At 42.3% G+C, this 16,213-nt stretch overlaps 1 protein-coding gene across 6 annotated transcripts in view; it reads left to right on the top strand.

The window, feature by feature from the left end:
- Positions 1-16,213, top strand: part of FGFR2 (fibroblast growth factor receptor 2) — a 78,927-nt gene that overhangs the window by 27,692 nt on the left and 35,022 nt on the right. For all 6 annotated transcript variants that reach the window (XM_088059927.1, XM_088059930.1, XM_088059928.1 and 3 more), the window contains one exon: positions 4,279-4,402. In XM_088059927.1, coding sequence (XP_087916053.1) covers positions 4,279-4,402 — 124 coding nt within the window. The remainder of the gene's footprint in view (positions 1-4,278; positions 4,403-16,213) is intronic.

Below are 16,213 nucleotides of genomic sequence, written 5' to 3'. Positions count from 1 at the left end.
GGATTTCAGAGTTTCTTGTTGCTCAGAAATAGGTTAAATTTTAAATTTTGTTGTAGGATTTACTTACCATTGTCAAATCTACCAAATCCATGTATATTCTATTTTGTGTCATTTTGAATAATCATCTTTGAAGATAGAAGCTTGTTCCCAGTGAATGGGTGTTAAATAGTGAGGACTCCAGAGCTTTGGGAACCTGTCTCCTCAGCCTGTTAGAGGGGCAGGATGGAGTCTCTGTGAGCTCATGCAAAATTATCCTAGAACAGGGAGAGAATTACATTTTCTCCACACCACTATTGCAATGAACTTTAAATGAAGGAATCCTCAGGAGGGTCTGAGTCTATCAGTGCTGGCCTGTGCTCAACCAGGCGTCACAGCAGCTCATGGTAAATCTTGCACATCAGCTTGTCTTGAGTCTGGGTGTTGCTCTGTGCAGGGCATTCTCCCTGGAGATATTCACAATACTTTGGGATAGAATAGCTGGAACCAAACCTGGCCATATCTGACAGAAGAGACAATCATCCCCTGAAGCCTTAAGGGACAAAGGGAAGGGAAAGAAAACCTGAAGCTTCCCAGTAATCCTTCAGCCACCTCTTTCCTGCTAAGAGCTGAGAAATGCCTTGGTGTATTGTTTTTATCTAAATCAGATAGTGGCCTGTAGCACTTTGTCCCTGGACTGGGGAATGTCTTGAGTCAATTTGCAGTCAGGCAGGCTAGCAGGAGGGTGTATGTGCTGGCCAAGATAGCTTCCAGGGCGTAATTCCTGCACTGTGACTAATTCTGGGTGGTGAGTTTCAAAACTGATCCTTCTATCATCTTTCAAGATATACCCAACCTCCTTAAAATAAAGAGAACAGGACCAGTTGTTGAATATCTAAATCCTTTTTAGTCAGATTTTTTGAAGTGATGATAACTCTTGTTTGTGTCTTTAGAGGCATTTTCTGTTTTCTTTGAGTTGATAATCTAAATCCTCTCTGAGACCACAGGAGCCTTTTCTTTCCTGTACACCACCCAGAAAGCAAATTCAGTTCTATCAGCTGTTACTGTTTAAGCATTAACACGTGTGTGTTTTCACCTATGCATTTGGATAAGCTTCATCACTGCAGTTGTCTTAAACACATTTAAATCCAGCCAGGTAAATACAGAGTATTTACCTGATTTTTGAAAATTTCTGATTATAGGAACAACTGCACAAGCCTCTGGCCTTTGCCATGGGTGTTCTGTGTTTGTTCTCTTTATCTGAGCTGTACCACTGTACTGCTGTCTGAAATGTGCTGAAACTCTGCTGCAAAATTGTCTGAACAATTTTGTGGAGAATTGTACTTTGGTTTCTAATCCTTCTTTCCTTTGAGTTTAGTTTAAAATGGATCCATTTTTAGCTAAGTGACAACTTTTCATGATGTTGCCTCTTCAGTGAAGACACACATTTTAAGACTGAACAGAACTGTCCACTGCTCTTTACAGGATATTCCAAAAGCAAAAAGTTTCTATGAAAAATTCCTTGCCCTTTCCCAGTTCCCTGACCAATATGTCTTGGCATTTTGATTCCAGTGTTTCCCACCTCCAAGCTACAACTTAAGGGTGCAGTTTGTATGCATTTGGTACTGATAATTCAGTTTTAAAATTGAATCTTTTGGAGAGATTGTTTGGAAGAATGATTAAAAACTTGATGGAGAAGATTTCCCCCCCGGAGAAGCTGTCAGTGATTTGCTAGAAGAGTCCATAACAAGTCTGGAAAAAAAGCTGGACTAAGGGATGTGGCATTTCATTTAAAAAGGCCACATTACCAAAGCCTGTGTTTCAAGCTGTGTGGGTGCAGGGATGTGGCTGGACTGTTGCATGTCTGGGAATGAAATGTTGAGTTTGGAAATCTTCAGTGAGAGAAGAGGCTGCTCATTCCCAGCAAAGGGGGTTTTTCCTGGTCTTCGCAATGCTGCACTTGTAGCCACAAAGCACTGAGCCAACAATCTCGTTGGATCCAGATCCCTTACATAAATCCATTTGTCTGACAATGTGTCATAACTGCTTTGGACCTCTACAACAGTTGTTTAGCTTAAATCAAAGTGGCTTAAGCTGTTGTTTTGTTATAAAGATATTATCTCTGTCCATGCAGTTACAAGAAGGGAAATTGCACAAATACTTTTTGATCCAGTATATCTACTTGTGGCTCTAAGTTAGTTATGTTTTCTTAATGAAAATAAACAATTTCTTGTGTTTTCCTGTCAAATTAATTACCTGAAGCTTGTTTACAATTTTTGTTTTAACTTTTGTGGAACTATGATCTGCTCTTCCTGTTTTTACGGTCAGATTGGTTAAAAACTCTTGCTCTGATTCCGAGAAGAGTGTTTTGACTTGTAATGGCAGAAAGTTCAGGTCACTTTGACCAAGTGTCCTTCAAAATAAATCACAAAGAAGTAAAATACTCAAAATGTGTAGCTGTTGCATTTGTAGTTTACCAACAGTTTATGACAGCGGTTCTTCCTGACCCAAATTTTGACTTTCAGAGTTGTTTAGCAGAAGAAAGAGATGTTGAAATAACACTGATAAACTCTTTCTAGTTCTATAAACTTATTCCTTAGCTCTTCACAGTGTGGAGAAAAATCAATTATATTGATTTTGATGAAATCAGTATAATTGTTTGACCATCAACACCAGGCGCTGAGGAGAGAAGCCTTAAGTTTGGGCTGCAGATTTTGAGGCTGTTTCACACATTTCTCTGACGTTAGCTTAGCATCTTCTCCTGCTGCTGGAGTCTTGCCCACACTTTGCTTTTCAAAGCCCACATGGCCAGTCATTAGCTAATATTATTAGTCCACAACTGGGCAATAATACACATATCCAGCTATTGAGATAATTACTAGCTGGGGGAACTAGGAAAGCCAGGAGCTGCCTATAGAGAGAACTTCTCTTCCAAGCTTTGAACCAAAGACATTTTTACCTCCAGCAAGTGCTCTTGGCATTGGGATGTGGCCCTGTGCAGCTTTTCTTGCTGGATAAGGAACTACAAAATAGTCAGGCACGATGCAGGATTTCATAACTATAGTTGTAATGATGTTTTAAGAATGTATGGTTACTGGAAGTGTCACTGAATGGTCCATAAATTTTTCTGGTGCACAGCACTGAGTTACTGCTTTCCATTTGGCTGATTAAAATGACTGTACCAGACTGTGTTTTATTCCATTTGCTGAAATATGTACTTTGCAGTTGAAGAATTGTACCTTGCAGCTACAGAGAATGTTAAGCTTTCTGAGCACTTTGTCAAAGATGTAATGCTAAAACAAGGAATTAGTCCATAGCCAGCAGAAGGTCATTTTGGGAGCCAACTTCTGATACAGGAAATATATGTATGTACTGGATGGCTCTGTATCCTTCCAGTACTGGGCTGAATCCTATTTTCTGTGAGACCAGTGCCAGCCCTCCTTTGGAGTTCAAATGGGAACAGAATCAGTACCTTGAATACATTCTGTCTGAGAGGGATTCTGTGAGACAAGTGTATATCCTTACACTCTGTTTCTGTGAGGCCTTTTTTCAGGCATTTTTCATGAGGCAGCATGATTCTAGGATTCATTTCTTTACTGGGGTACCCCAGAGCAGCAGAAGTTCTGGGGGAGGAATCCCAAACATCACCCCTCAGATTCTCTAGAACATGAGCTGTGTAATTTTTATTTATATTTTATAATATAAAATTATTTCTGTTTATTTAAAATATAAAATATTTATTTTATAAATAGAAAATATATTCTACTTTATTTATCTTTAGATAAATATATATATAAATAATTAATTTATATATATTTTATATTTAATTTTATATTTATTAATTAATTTTAAGGAAGGGTGGAGACTTAGATGTTAGAGGATCATATCCATCCTGTATTGCTGATGGGTAGTTATTAGCAGGTGGCTGTTTGGAGACAGAGGGGGAATACCCTGAGGGTGTGCATTCACTTTAGAGTGGATTGAAAAGTGAAGTCCAGTAAGACAACTACTGCTAACTGGTGCCATCCTGGTCAGCCTGGGAGGACTGGGTGTGCACTGACACCCACAGTGCTTGGAGCAGGTAAATTTACAGCAGAAGGTGTGAAAGCTTTCACTGCTGCAGCCGTGCTGCCCTGGACCAAGCACAAATCATTTCAGTGTCCAGAACTATCAAACGAGCACAGAAGAGGCTTTCAACTGTGAATTACACAAGGTTAATCGTTCAGGGAACAGTTCTTTTGGAAGGGAAGAGGGTAAAACTCTGCTTGAGAAGATCCCAACCTCTCTGGTTCCATCCCCCAGGTCCGTAACCAGCACTGGAGCCTCATCATGGAGAGCGTGGTGCCGTCGGACAAGGGGAACTACACGTGCATAGTGGAGAACCAGTACGGCTCCATCAACCACACCTACCACCTCGATGTGGTTGGTAAGTGAAGCTGCCATGGGCAGGACAGTGCTTTTCACTAATGACTTTCTCTATTAAAGCATTTAGAACCGAGCCGATACGTTCCGTGTTTATTTTGGAGATGATTTCCCGGTACTCTAAAGATAAGATTTCACTGCATGGCTGATTGCTTCATAACTTTTATGTGTTCATCTGTCTCACTCGTGTCTGTAGGATTAATCTGCCCCTGCCTTGGCAAGATGTGTAACATCCAGGTGTAATATCCACCCACAAGTATACCATGACGACCAAATAATAAATGCTGGTGCAATTTTAATCATTAGTATTACAATTTAATTGTTACTTGTACAATTGTACTAACATAGGTTTTAATAACTGCAGTTATGAAAACTGTCAAACAATCCTTTAGAGTCCTGTTATTATAGCTGAATATTTTTATATTTTTTTTTAATGAAAAGCCAGATATTGACTTTGCAGCTAGAGCAGATCTGGAGCTGCAGGAAAGGCAGTTTGCACTCACAGCACTCTAACAGAGATCTGACTGGAGCCTGTTGGGTGGGCTCTGAGCAGTCCCCAAAACACAGGTGATAAAAATTCTGAAGAAGTGTTTTACCTGAGGACAAATTCTAAACAGCTGTGTGAATTTTTAAGTAGTAGCAAAGCTGTGATTACACAAGACTATTAAACACAGGCTTAATAATGTTACCTTATTAATACCTAAATCCCGTTGGCTTTAATATGGCTTACAGATATTTATTTAATTGGTTAGCTAAATTAGAGCTTGAAATCTCAGGAACAATTTCTGTTTACCTCTAGTCTTGCTGATTAGCCTGGATGGGTATGAGCAATTTTATTGACTCTGAAGGCATTGCTGTCCAAAATAACCAGTGTGGCTTTTCTTATAGGAATCCTTTAGGGATCTGAGCCATGGTCTCTGAAGTATGTCTTGAATGGGCTTTACAAGCTCTGTGAATAGAACTATTGATCAATCCCTATTGAAAGCAAAAATTAATTTGATTATTGCATGCTATTTTTGACAGACAGCCCAACTCCATAGATTCTTTGTGGATTATTTTACTGTAAGTGTGGGCTTATATGACTTAAATGGCAACAAAGACGTTAATTTCCCTGGTTCTTGATTGGTTTTCCATGAGTAAAAACATATCCCTTGCATTGTTTTGGATGGTTTCTAAAAGTAGTGCCTTGTTTTGTCTGAGACCACCTAAATCTGTGGAAACACCCAAATCCAAGAGAAAACAAGTGCCAGCTTTTGGGCAGCACAGAAGGAAGACATTCCCTGTGAAAATGCCAAGGAGAGCTAGCCTTTGTGGAGCAGAGGAGGAGAGAGATCCCTTTGTGATGAGAATGCCACCAGACTAAAGCCCCACCACCAGCCCTCGTGCTTTTAAGCCTTCAGAGCCCACGAACCACGCAGCTCACCTGTAGTTGAGTTTGGGCAGTCAACACTGAAAGCAGCGAGGATTTTCCTAGCCTAGGCGATATTTTGTCACAGAGTGAGCTCTGGGTGTGGTTGAGGTGAGCTGGGTGGCTGGCAAAGTCGTTTTTGTTCAAACACTTGTTTAAACAAAGTTTATGGAGGGAGCAGCAGCAGCCGGGGATGGTTGTTGGTGGTTGTAGTGAGCTGTGTTCTTCATGCTGTGGTTCTCTGCTGGCCACCTCACCCAGGGCTCCTGCAGGGGCTTGCCAGGCTCTAGGCCTGACTCACAACCTTTCCTTGCTGAAATGAAACTGGTTAAAAATTCCCCTTCTCTACCCCCTCTTCGTTTTCCTGTCCCAGCCTGGCGTGTTTCATGTTGACCATAAATTTCTTCACCCATTTTTTTTTTTCCTAGCAAATGTGTTCATGGATGATGCGGTCACTTGAGCAAATATTTGTCAGAAGCCCTCTCACCTCCTCTCCTACTTTGAGCCTTTTGAATGTCTTGCATTGAGGAATATTTGCAGAAGTTTATTTTTCCTGGCAGTAAATTACAGTGACCTGCATGAATGAATGGAATGGTAGTAAGGATTATGTCATTTATTTAAATGTCTAGTCCTTTCCTATAGAGAGGCAGAAAAGTAAATAATGAGGTTTTCAGAAGCGATGAGAGGTTTGGGGTGCTGGGTACCCAGCTGATGGCACCCAGAGGACCCTGCTTGTGTCCTGTAAGAAATGAAACCAGAAGTCCAAATATTACTTTTGCAAGTCACAACCTGTGTTTTGGAGTCCTGCATATTTAGTAATTTTACCACTCTTTTTTTTTTTTTCATTTCATTTGATGAGTTTGAGGGCATAATTGTGAGTCTGTTTGAAAACCTGTGCATGGGAATGTGCACCTTTGGTTGATTTTGAGTGTGAATCTCTCAAGAGATTGGGATTTTCACCTAAAGGGGGGTTGATGTTGGAGTGCTCAGCCATTCCTGTGTGGCTGGAGGCTTGCAGTAATTGTGGAGCATAAAATTGCTGAAGCAGTAAATTAAGGCTGGCCAGAAGGGGAAACTCTGACAGTTTTTCTAGTTGAGACAGTTCTACAGAGTTAACTTTATGCCCTTTTTTCTGTTTTCATATGAATTTTCAGTTCCCACAGGGCTGTCGGGAGTTATGAATGTTTGTTTAGAGGCAATTGTGTACGTAGACCGCATCTTACAAACTTCAGGTCATAATTTTAGGTCATGTTCTGTGTAGAAAACTGTCAGTTGAAAGCCTCTGAAATTACTTTTCCTATATGGTTTAACTGGTTCCAGAGCTGATTAAGTGTAAGTAATAGCAAATGGTATTAAACATGGTTACATATTACACTAACATGAGCATCTGACTATATGGTGTAATGTAGAGAACCCTCTGATTATGTCACAGAGTTGGGAGGTATCCCAGCAAAAATCATGCCAAATAGTGACACAATGCTAGTTAGGAATATGCCAATAACTTTCCAAACCTTGAACTCTTTTGACAATTAAAAGCCTGGAGCCAGCAGGGCTGAGAGGTTTTCAGTCAGAATGTAGGTGTGAAGTATTCTCATTTTTACCTTGTAATTACTTGCAAGAACTCTTAAGAGTCAGCTCAGATGGTCTTGTTCAGATTTACAGACCTGGCAAAAACCTTGCACTGAGGTGTTTTTTTTTCACAGTGGGAGTAGAAAATATGGAAGAAAAAAGAAGCAGCAAGTCATTGGCAGCCTCTCTATTGCTCAGGATTCTTGTGCACAGCGACTGTGTTAGCAGGGAATGGCCCATTCAAGTTGGCCAGGATGTTCTGTGCTGGACAAAGTTATTCTTTGAATGTTTGGGATATCCCAGTCAATGGCCTTTTCCTTCCTTCTCCATTTCCAAGTGGGGATTGAAGCAGGGCTTTGCTCAGATGTCTTAGGTTGCAGTAGTGGCAAATGGTGGTGACAAAAAACTCCACCAGGATGCTGTGAAAGGGAGACGAGTCAATTTTAGCTTTTTATTAGAGTAGTACCCAGAGGCTTCAATTAATATTGGATACTTACTGTCCAGGGCAACATGCCAGCACACAGTAATTGCTTACAACAGAAATATAGCAAGGCCAGGAGAGGGAAATGTCACTGTCCATTTTAGAGATGAAAACCCGAGCTCTGTGGAGTGATGAAATTTCTTGCCCTGGGTCACACAGGAAGCTGGTGGCAGAGCCAAGAAGCAAAGCTGGTCTTTGAATCCTAATCCAGTACCTTAATTAAAAGAATGTTCTTTCCCTTGTACAGTTTAGCCCATCAGCTGTTTTTTTACATGCAGCTGAAGTGCCTTTTCTCCTCCTTTGTATTTAACAGCAGGTAGAAACTTGAGTTTTTATGGTAAGCTTACTAATAGACTAACTCCATTCTCATTACACATGTATAAAGCCTTGCAATCTTAAGGGAGAAGGAATGAAAACGATGTGGATTTCACTTATGAGTTGTATTGTAGTGAATCCGGGTTGCAGGAAGCAACGTGGGAATGCAGCCACTGAGACTTGTATATAATTAGATCACTCTTGGATGGCAATTATTGCTGGAGTACAATTTCAGCAGCAGCAGTTCTGCTTGAGTGTGGAGGAACTAATTGAATTTGGGTTTTAACAGCAAAAGAAAAGAAGGTTACTCCTTGAGCAGTCCTGGTCCAGGTAGCAGTTTCTGCCCTATTTAATATTGTCATCCAGGGAGACAAAAGATGGTTTGATTTCAGGTGAAGTTTGCCCCATTACCTCATTTACTGGGATTTATAAGCAGCTGCTATAGCACAACACCTCCACAAAGAATATATGACGACCCTGCTGTTTGCTATAAAAACGAATATGTTGCAAATACAGATTTTTTCAGAAGCAGCCCTTTTGCAGCCAGGTTAGCAGTACTTTGAGCAGCTCCTAATTTGCCTGATAGCCTTGCCTTTGGCTCTCTTTGCTAAGGAGTGAGCTCCAGGGGTGGCAGAGCACCACGCAGCTGTCCCTTAACAGTAATTCATATTTTCATATAAAACCAGTGTGAGAGTAACTTCTCATCCAGAAAGCATTTTAAATGACTCTCAGTTTAAAGCTTGTGCCTCAGAAATCTCATGTATGAGTGATTTTACTGATGGCAGAAAAACACTTTTATTCTGAACTCTTGGTGGTTTTAGAGTGCTATAGGATACATTTTATTCTTGCTTTTTACAGCACACTGTTAAAAATCTTTTGAAAATGGAATCGACATTTTGCTATTGGTACTTCACTGTTTATGTTTCCCTTCATTTAGACAGAAGGAAAAACTTCTGCTTTTGTTTCTAGTCAACTTTTATTTTTGTGCTCTCGCAGTCTCTAGCTGTGAACATGGCATGAGCACATATTTTATTTTTTTTTAAAGATACTTTTCCATTTTGTCACTCTCGGATTCATCAAAACATACGGATTGTTTGCTTTCTGCTGAGACTTACTGAAATGAAGTTCAGAATTAGTGGGACTCAAGTACAGTTCTTCCCTTAATTTCCAAAGAATTGTTTTTAGGACTCGGGTTATGTACGACAAAGGAGTTGACACCAACTCAATAACATGCCTTGGGTGTTGCATCATAAATGTCTGGCAGGAGTTACGGGCAGGTATTACAACCAAGCCTAAACTTGAGTTTCTGGCAGATGTTCTTGTAGTTGTTGACTGGCTCTTTACGAGGACAAGCTTTGGCTTGATGTCTTCACCCCGGCGGCGCGGGACAAGATGAGGCAGGGCCAGAAAGCACGAAGGAATCCAGGCTGATGCCTGCCCTCAGGTATCTGCTGAGGCTGAGAGGGAAGATGATTTTATTTAATGTGCTGATAAGCCCAGAGTGTGGACTTTACACCTGGCACCAGGCTTTTGGCAGGGTGTGCGCATCGCAGGAGGAATTACGCAAATTGTTTAGTGCTGGGGGCAGTGTGGTTTGCTCCTGAAAACAAAGCCCACACTGTGATGCTTCAGCTCAGGGAAAACGAAAGCTTATGGGGTTCCCCCTGCCCCCCTTCCTTAATAAGGTAAAAATATTCCAACCCTGTAGTTTTATAGCATTAAAGCTTCTGATTTCATTGGAGTAGCCTGGCTAAATTACGTTTTATGGACAAATACTGGTGTCATTACTTCATCTGCTGGGTGAACAGTGAATTTGTCATGTTTGGAATGCTTCCTGCAGAGTCTGCTGGGGAGGACTGGTCTCCCTGTCCCACTTTCTGTCTTATTATAGCCCCAAGGCAGTTATTTCTCTTTCTTTTGATGAGTGATGAACAGGATATTGTTTCAGTTCTGTTATTACAATTTTTAATCATGCCTTCTAATTTGTGCTCTATCCTACTTGTGGAAGTGCAAGAAGGAATTTGCAGGAGATGTCTGAAGATGCAAACAAAAGCCTGTTGCCTTGTTAATGGCAATTGGCATGTGTCAAAAGCCATATCTGTGCCTAATAAGAGGGGCTTTCTGACCTGATCCAGGCTTTTCTCACTGCTTTATTAGTGAAAAAATGGCAGCATAATTGGCAGTAAACTGGTAAAGCTATGTCTTAAAAATACAAAAAAAAAAATCCCAAACCCCAACCTAAAAAAAAAATATTATAAGTATAGAAAAGTTGTAAATGAACTGTGAGACAGGTTGGATGATGACATATTAAAGACAAACACAAGGTTTGCAATCCAGGAGAAAAAAAAATTAAAAAATAAGGGGTGTGAAAGGTGGGAGGGTGAGGAGTCTGGCAGTAGAAAAGCATGGAAGTAGAAAATCAGTAGAAAATCAGTAAAATGTAAAATTCTGTGTTTAATAAAGAAAATGGTTGCACTTAGAACCTTAGTGTTGGTCTCCTCTCCTCTCTCTGCTCTGCAGAGCACTGGGTGACCTGACATCCAGAGGTGGCTGTGATTTACAGCTTTTGAGGATTTTAAGCCATTATGTCATCTTTGGATTGCTACCGTTCCCGTGGTGCAGCTTCCACAGCCGTTGTTCCATTTAAACATAAAAAAGGCACATCAAAAAATCAGAGTTTGGTAAACACTTGAATATTGAACTGCTCTGTAAATTTAAGATACTGAAACTAGTATTTTGTATTATTTTATAGATATAATATTAATATAATTTGTATTTCACGTTATAATATTAATTTTTTTTAAGATTGCTCTTTGAAAGGTAGCATGAGTATGTTGAAATTTTTGGCTTTCATGAAGGTAAAACACTGATACTGTCAGAACTTTAGCAAAGGGAAGAACCCAACATGACAGTGTATTAGGTGGAATAATATTTTTACTAGATGCTTATAAAAGTCTAAAATTACATATATTTTTAGGGGGCTTTTAATCACCATCACAAATAAGGTGATCAAAGCATCAGTTGTTTTGTGTGCTCTGCATTTATAAGTGAATCTCCATGCATTCATTAGTGTTTATACCTGCAGCACTGTTTCTGCTATTCAATTGGATTATGTGCATTACTGAGCAACATCATTTCATGGCAGCAGTTGGCTTCCTGTGATATTTGTGCACCAAGGGTGTTTGTGAGTACACCTCTATTTCAGTGAATATTCCAGAAAATGGGTTTTATTGCCCCAACTGCTTTTCAATGACATTTTCTCAGAAAGGAGCTCTGGCACCTGCTGCTCAGCCAGAGGCTGTTGGTGGTGCTCCCATCTGCTTCCTGGGAAAAGGCAGGAAAAAGGGGGTGCAGGAATGTTGTGGATTATTCCCAACAGGCAACCAAGCCCCACACAGCTCTTGCTTAGCCCTTGCTGTGGGGTGGGGGAGAGAATCAGAAGGGCAGAACTGAGGATTGAGATAATTTATGGGTTGAGGTAGGAGGAGTTTAGTAATTTAAATATAATGGGAATAATGAAAGAGAAAATAAGGAAAAGAGAGAAAAATAAGAATGTCAAGTGATGCAAATGAAAAACACTTGCTCACCACTGACTGACCAGTGTGCAGCCAGCTCCTGAGTGGCTCCTGGCCAGCTTTCCCCACAATTTACACACTGAGTATTTGGTCTGGAATATCTCTTTGGTCAGCTGGGGTCAGCTGTCTCCCCCCAGCTCCTTGTGCCCCCAGTATCCCCCTGGCAGGGCAGCACGAGGAGCTGACAGGTCCCTGAGTGTGAGAGCTGCTCAGCAACAACCAAACCATCAGTGTGTTCTCAACATTATTCTCATCCTTAGTCCAGACAGGGCACTGTACCAGTGCTGGGAAGAAAATTACTTACCCCAGCCAGAACCAGGACAAGAGCTGTAGAAAGTTAATAAATCAACTTTGTAGTTCTGGAGCAAGTTAGTGTCCAAGCCTGGCCAGCCTGTGAACACTGTCACATCTTGTGATATTTACTTGGATTTACCCAAATTACTGGAAATACAATGACAAATATGTATGATCAGGGCCTTCCCATGAGCAGCCTTCTTCAGCATCTGGTCCAGCTTTCAGAAGAGTGGATTGTGTGTTGCAGAAGGGAACGTGGTGCTGCTGGAGGGATGTCTCCAAACTTCATCACCAGGGAAGGGAAGCCCAAAGGGCTGAGTGAGGGCTCAAAGACACATCATGAGGCTGAGCCTGGACTGTCCAGCACTGAAATTCTGGCTGCTGGAGGTTCTTTTCTGCCCTGAGACCTGCACAGTCGGTATGGTCAGTCAGCTGCTGGCTGGCTGTGTCTGGCAGGGAGCTGGGGAAGGGTGAATTCCACAGTGCTTCCAATAATTTCACACCTGCATTTCTCAATAGAGCAAGTGTGCTGTGTAAGAAAAGGGGGGAGAAGTGTAGAAATGTAAGGAGTGCTTTTAAAGCTTTACATAATCTTTTCCATTTTACTTTAAAGTAAAAAAAAATGTAAAGCAGAGCTGTTTTCAGGAAAGGAAATTTGGCGGGTGAGAAATATGTGGTTGGGCCACAATACCAGCAGAAATAATAACTCCCCCCATGTTCTTTATGGCATCACTGGGTGCACTGGGGAGTTAAAGCCACTGCAGCTGGGAGAGGACATCATCCCTGTGGGAGGGATGCTGTTTGCCAGGCATGCAGTAAACCTTTGGCAGAGCCTACTGGAGAGCCCATTCCAGTGCTGCTGGACCCAGCATTGTGTCTGGTTATTATACAGCAGCTGAGTGCTGGGAGCTGTGCACAGTACAAAGGATGATATCTCTGGGTGTAAAAATTAATGCAGTCTCTGGGAACAGCCAGAACAATAAAATTTTACCACTTGTCTGTGAGAAGTCGCAAGCTGTTTTTCATATTCTCTTGTAGCCTCTTTTCTTTTAGGGTACACTGAAAAGAATATCAGTGAAAATTGTAGCCTCTCATTGTTCTGTTTCCCATGATTTTTTTCACACTAAAATAAGGCCTCTCCACCCTTTGTTCAGACATGTATGAAGCATTTGCTTATGCATGCACTGTGTGAGGGACACTGCAAGGGAGCTCCAGGATTAGTGTTGTACAACTCTTGCTGCTACGACTTTTTCTGCTCCTTGGGGCTGATGAAACCCACGCTGTCAGCCTGACAATAGGGCTTTGCTTTTAAGGACAAACTGGTCTTAAAACCCTGTTGATAATTTCATGTTTTAAAACAAGAGCATTCATGTTTCCTGCCTTAGCCCCAGGCTTGCTGGATGTTCCTGTCTCTTCTCCCCTCAGATATATGTGTGATTTGAAAGGACACCTTTTAACTAGTTCTGATTATGATTTTATTTTTTTTTGTACTGTTTTCACTGACATCAATGGGCTTTGTATCAAGCCAAATAGGTCAGGCTTGCTTGCTGTCTTTTCCCAGACAGAGGTGTGCAGATGGACTTCTGCTGTAAAGGTGTGCAGAGGTGGATTTTTAGCTAAAATGCAGATAGGACAGAGAGCTGAAGCTCTCTCTGCTGTAGAGTTATCCAAGGAGACAGATGGGATAACATCAGTGGGAGCTTTGCTTGCTTGGGAAACAGTGCCGTTACTTAAAATTACAGGTAAAGGTGGTGAAGCCAAGGACAAAGAGTTTGAATACACCTGCTTAACTTCTGTAAAGATTTTTAAAAGGCACTGCCTTTTACTTGGCTGGGCTTGGTGAGCAGAAGGGTTGAGTGTCACATGGTTGGATGGAGTGGCAGAGGCTTTGCTATGAGTAACAAATGGGTCTGCTTTGATATATGTTACAGAACTTTAATCTTTACCATTAAAATAATGCTCAAAATAATAAAAAAAATATTCTTTAATAATGTTTGAATGTTTAACTTGTGAAAGTATTCAGTGACAGCAGGGATATGTGAAATCTGGTTCCCTGCTGGTGCTGCCCAAAAACCAGAGCAGAGCTGGTGGTGGGGCCCAGTTGTTGGCAGAGATGGAGTGAGAGACACAACAGCAGCAAGAAGGATTCTAAATGAAAGGACAAAGGGAGCTTAGATAATGATGGTGGGGGTTGGCCCCAGGTCCCTGTGCCAGGTTCACTGGAGCTTGCCCCTTTGAGCTTTGGCCACCAAAATGATTTCTTCAAGTAGCGTTGGGCCAGTTGGAAATGCTGCATGTGGAGGCTCCTGCTGTGCTGGAACAGGGAGTAGCATGAACCATTTTTTGGCTAATACCTGCTGGTTAAAAGGTGCCCAGATTTGTAAGGTGTGATATCATCGGTACTGGTAATGCTGGACTGATCCATAGGCTGTTCTGCAGATCTGCCTGAGAGGCTCCTGTTCTTTATCAAGTGTTCTTGCCAGGGATGGTCTTTATCTCTTACTGTTTTATGACAGTGACGTTAATCCTTCCAGCCTTCAAGCATTGTGTGATTTTGCAGAGTTTAGGAAGAGAGCATCATCCCTCACTTGCTGCAAGCTCTACCTTGGCGTGTGTGAATTACCCAGGAAGCGATGATTGGAGGGGTTTCTATGTCTGTGTGTTTAAATAGAACATGACAGTTCAGCAGCACTTCAGAATTGGCCATAAACAGCACACAGTGCTTCATCTGGTGCAGGGAGAAACCCAAACTGACATGCAGCTGGTGGAGGCTGCTCAGCTCCGGCTCACGGGCGTCTGGCGCGTGACATTAATTAGTAAAGGTGTTCTGCCTACACCTGCTTGCTTTTCTGATCCTCTGAGAGAGCAGCCAGTGCTCAACCTTCCTCCTCCACACCACGGAGCAAATGGTGGAGTTGGGAGTGCTCTGCTTCCAGGATTCCAGAGAGCACAGGTTCCCCTAAGCCATGGCTTTGTGCTGGGGAGAGGAAGCGAAGGTTTTGGCTTGGCCCATGTCTGGAGGGCTACCTTGAAGGAGGGAATCCCTGTGGAGGCTGACATCTCTTTGGTTGGACCCCTCCTACACCACTGAACCCAGGGGGTGGAGAGCAAGTGTAGTTCCAAACTATGTGAACTTGGATAATGCTGGATTTATAGAGAAACCCAAGTTGCAGTACCTCATGCTGGAGTTGCTCCTGGAACTCACCTCAGAAAGGCTCTCTAATTCAGAGAACAATAATTAATCCAGCCTCTGAGTGCTTATGGACAGATTTGCAGTTAGTGTTGGTGGGATCTTTCATGAAGGATGGCAATCCTTGTGTTTCTCCTTGCAGACTGGCTCCTTTGCAGTCAGCTAGCATGGGATAGAAACCTGAAACTCATCGTGCACTGAACAGTAAGGTTTTAATAATCTTATAATCTTTCTTTTAATGGTTGATATTTAGCCCAAAAAGAAAAATTATAAGATTATTATAAGTGCTAATCAGGCACTGATATCCTGTGGCTGGCCCCTTGGCTTTAGTAAACGTTCCAATCCTGTAGCAGGTACCCACATCACCAAAACCAGCATCAGAGCCAGCAATAACAGTACCTACACGTACAGCCTCAGTGGGGGTGTCAAAAAAGGAGCACAGAGTGGTTTGCACAGATGGAGGGAGCTGTTCCCTCAGACTGTGACTGAAATGGTCACTGCTGAGAAGAAATCATGTTTCAGCTTTGAGGTGTTGTGGGGTGCACTGTGGGGAACTGGAGCTGCACCTGGGAGGTTTCACCTTCCTGCCAGCTCCAGACAGTGGTTCAGTCACCTGAAAAGTTACCATAGAACTGCCCTTCTTGAAGGAGCAGTAATCCCATGGGTATGGTTGGGATGAGGGCACGAGGGGGGTGCTCAGGGTGTCCCAGAGTTGGGTGACACTGCTGGAGAGGGCTCGGGGTGTCCCACAGATGGGTGACAATGCTGGCCTCCCACTCTGTGAGGTCCATGGGTCACTTGGTGGCACAAAGGATGTCAGGTGGCTTTACATCCATGGGCAAAGTGCTTCCTGAGGGAATGCCCAGATGTGGTGTGTTGTCAATTCGGGGACAGAGCTGTGCCCCTCCATCAGCAGTGCTGCTCCCAGAGCCCAGCAGCCTTCTGAGATCTCCTGGGTTAGGTAGATGGCCCAGTGGGAATGG

Source organism: Pseudopodoces humilis, chromosome 9 (assembly GCF_049639895.1).
Source record: "Pseudopodoces humilis isolate 2021_Gansu_Grassland_sample_001 chromosome 9, ASM4963989v1, whole genome shotgun sequence".
Lineage (NCBI taxonomy): Eukaryota > Metazoa > Chordata > Aves > Passeriformes > Paridae > Pseudopodoces > Pseudopodoces humilis.
The sequence above is the reverse complement of the archived record's forward strand: the minus strand, read 5'-3'. Positions and strand labels throughout refer to the sequence as shown.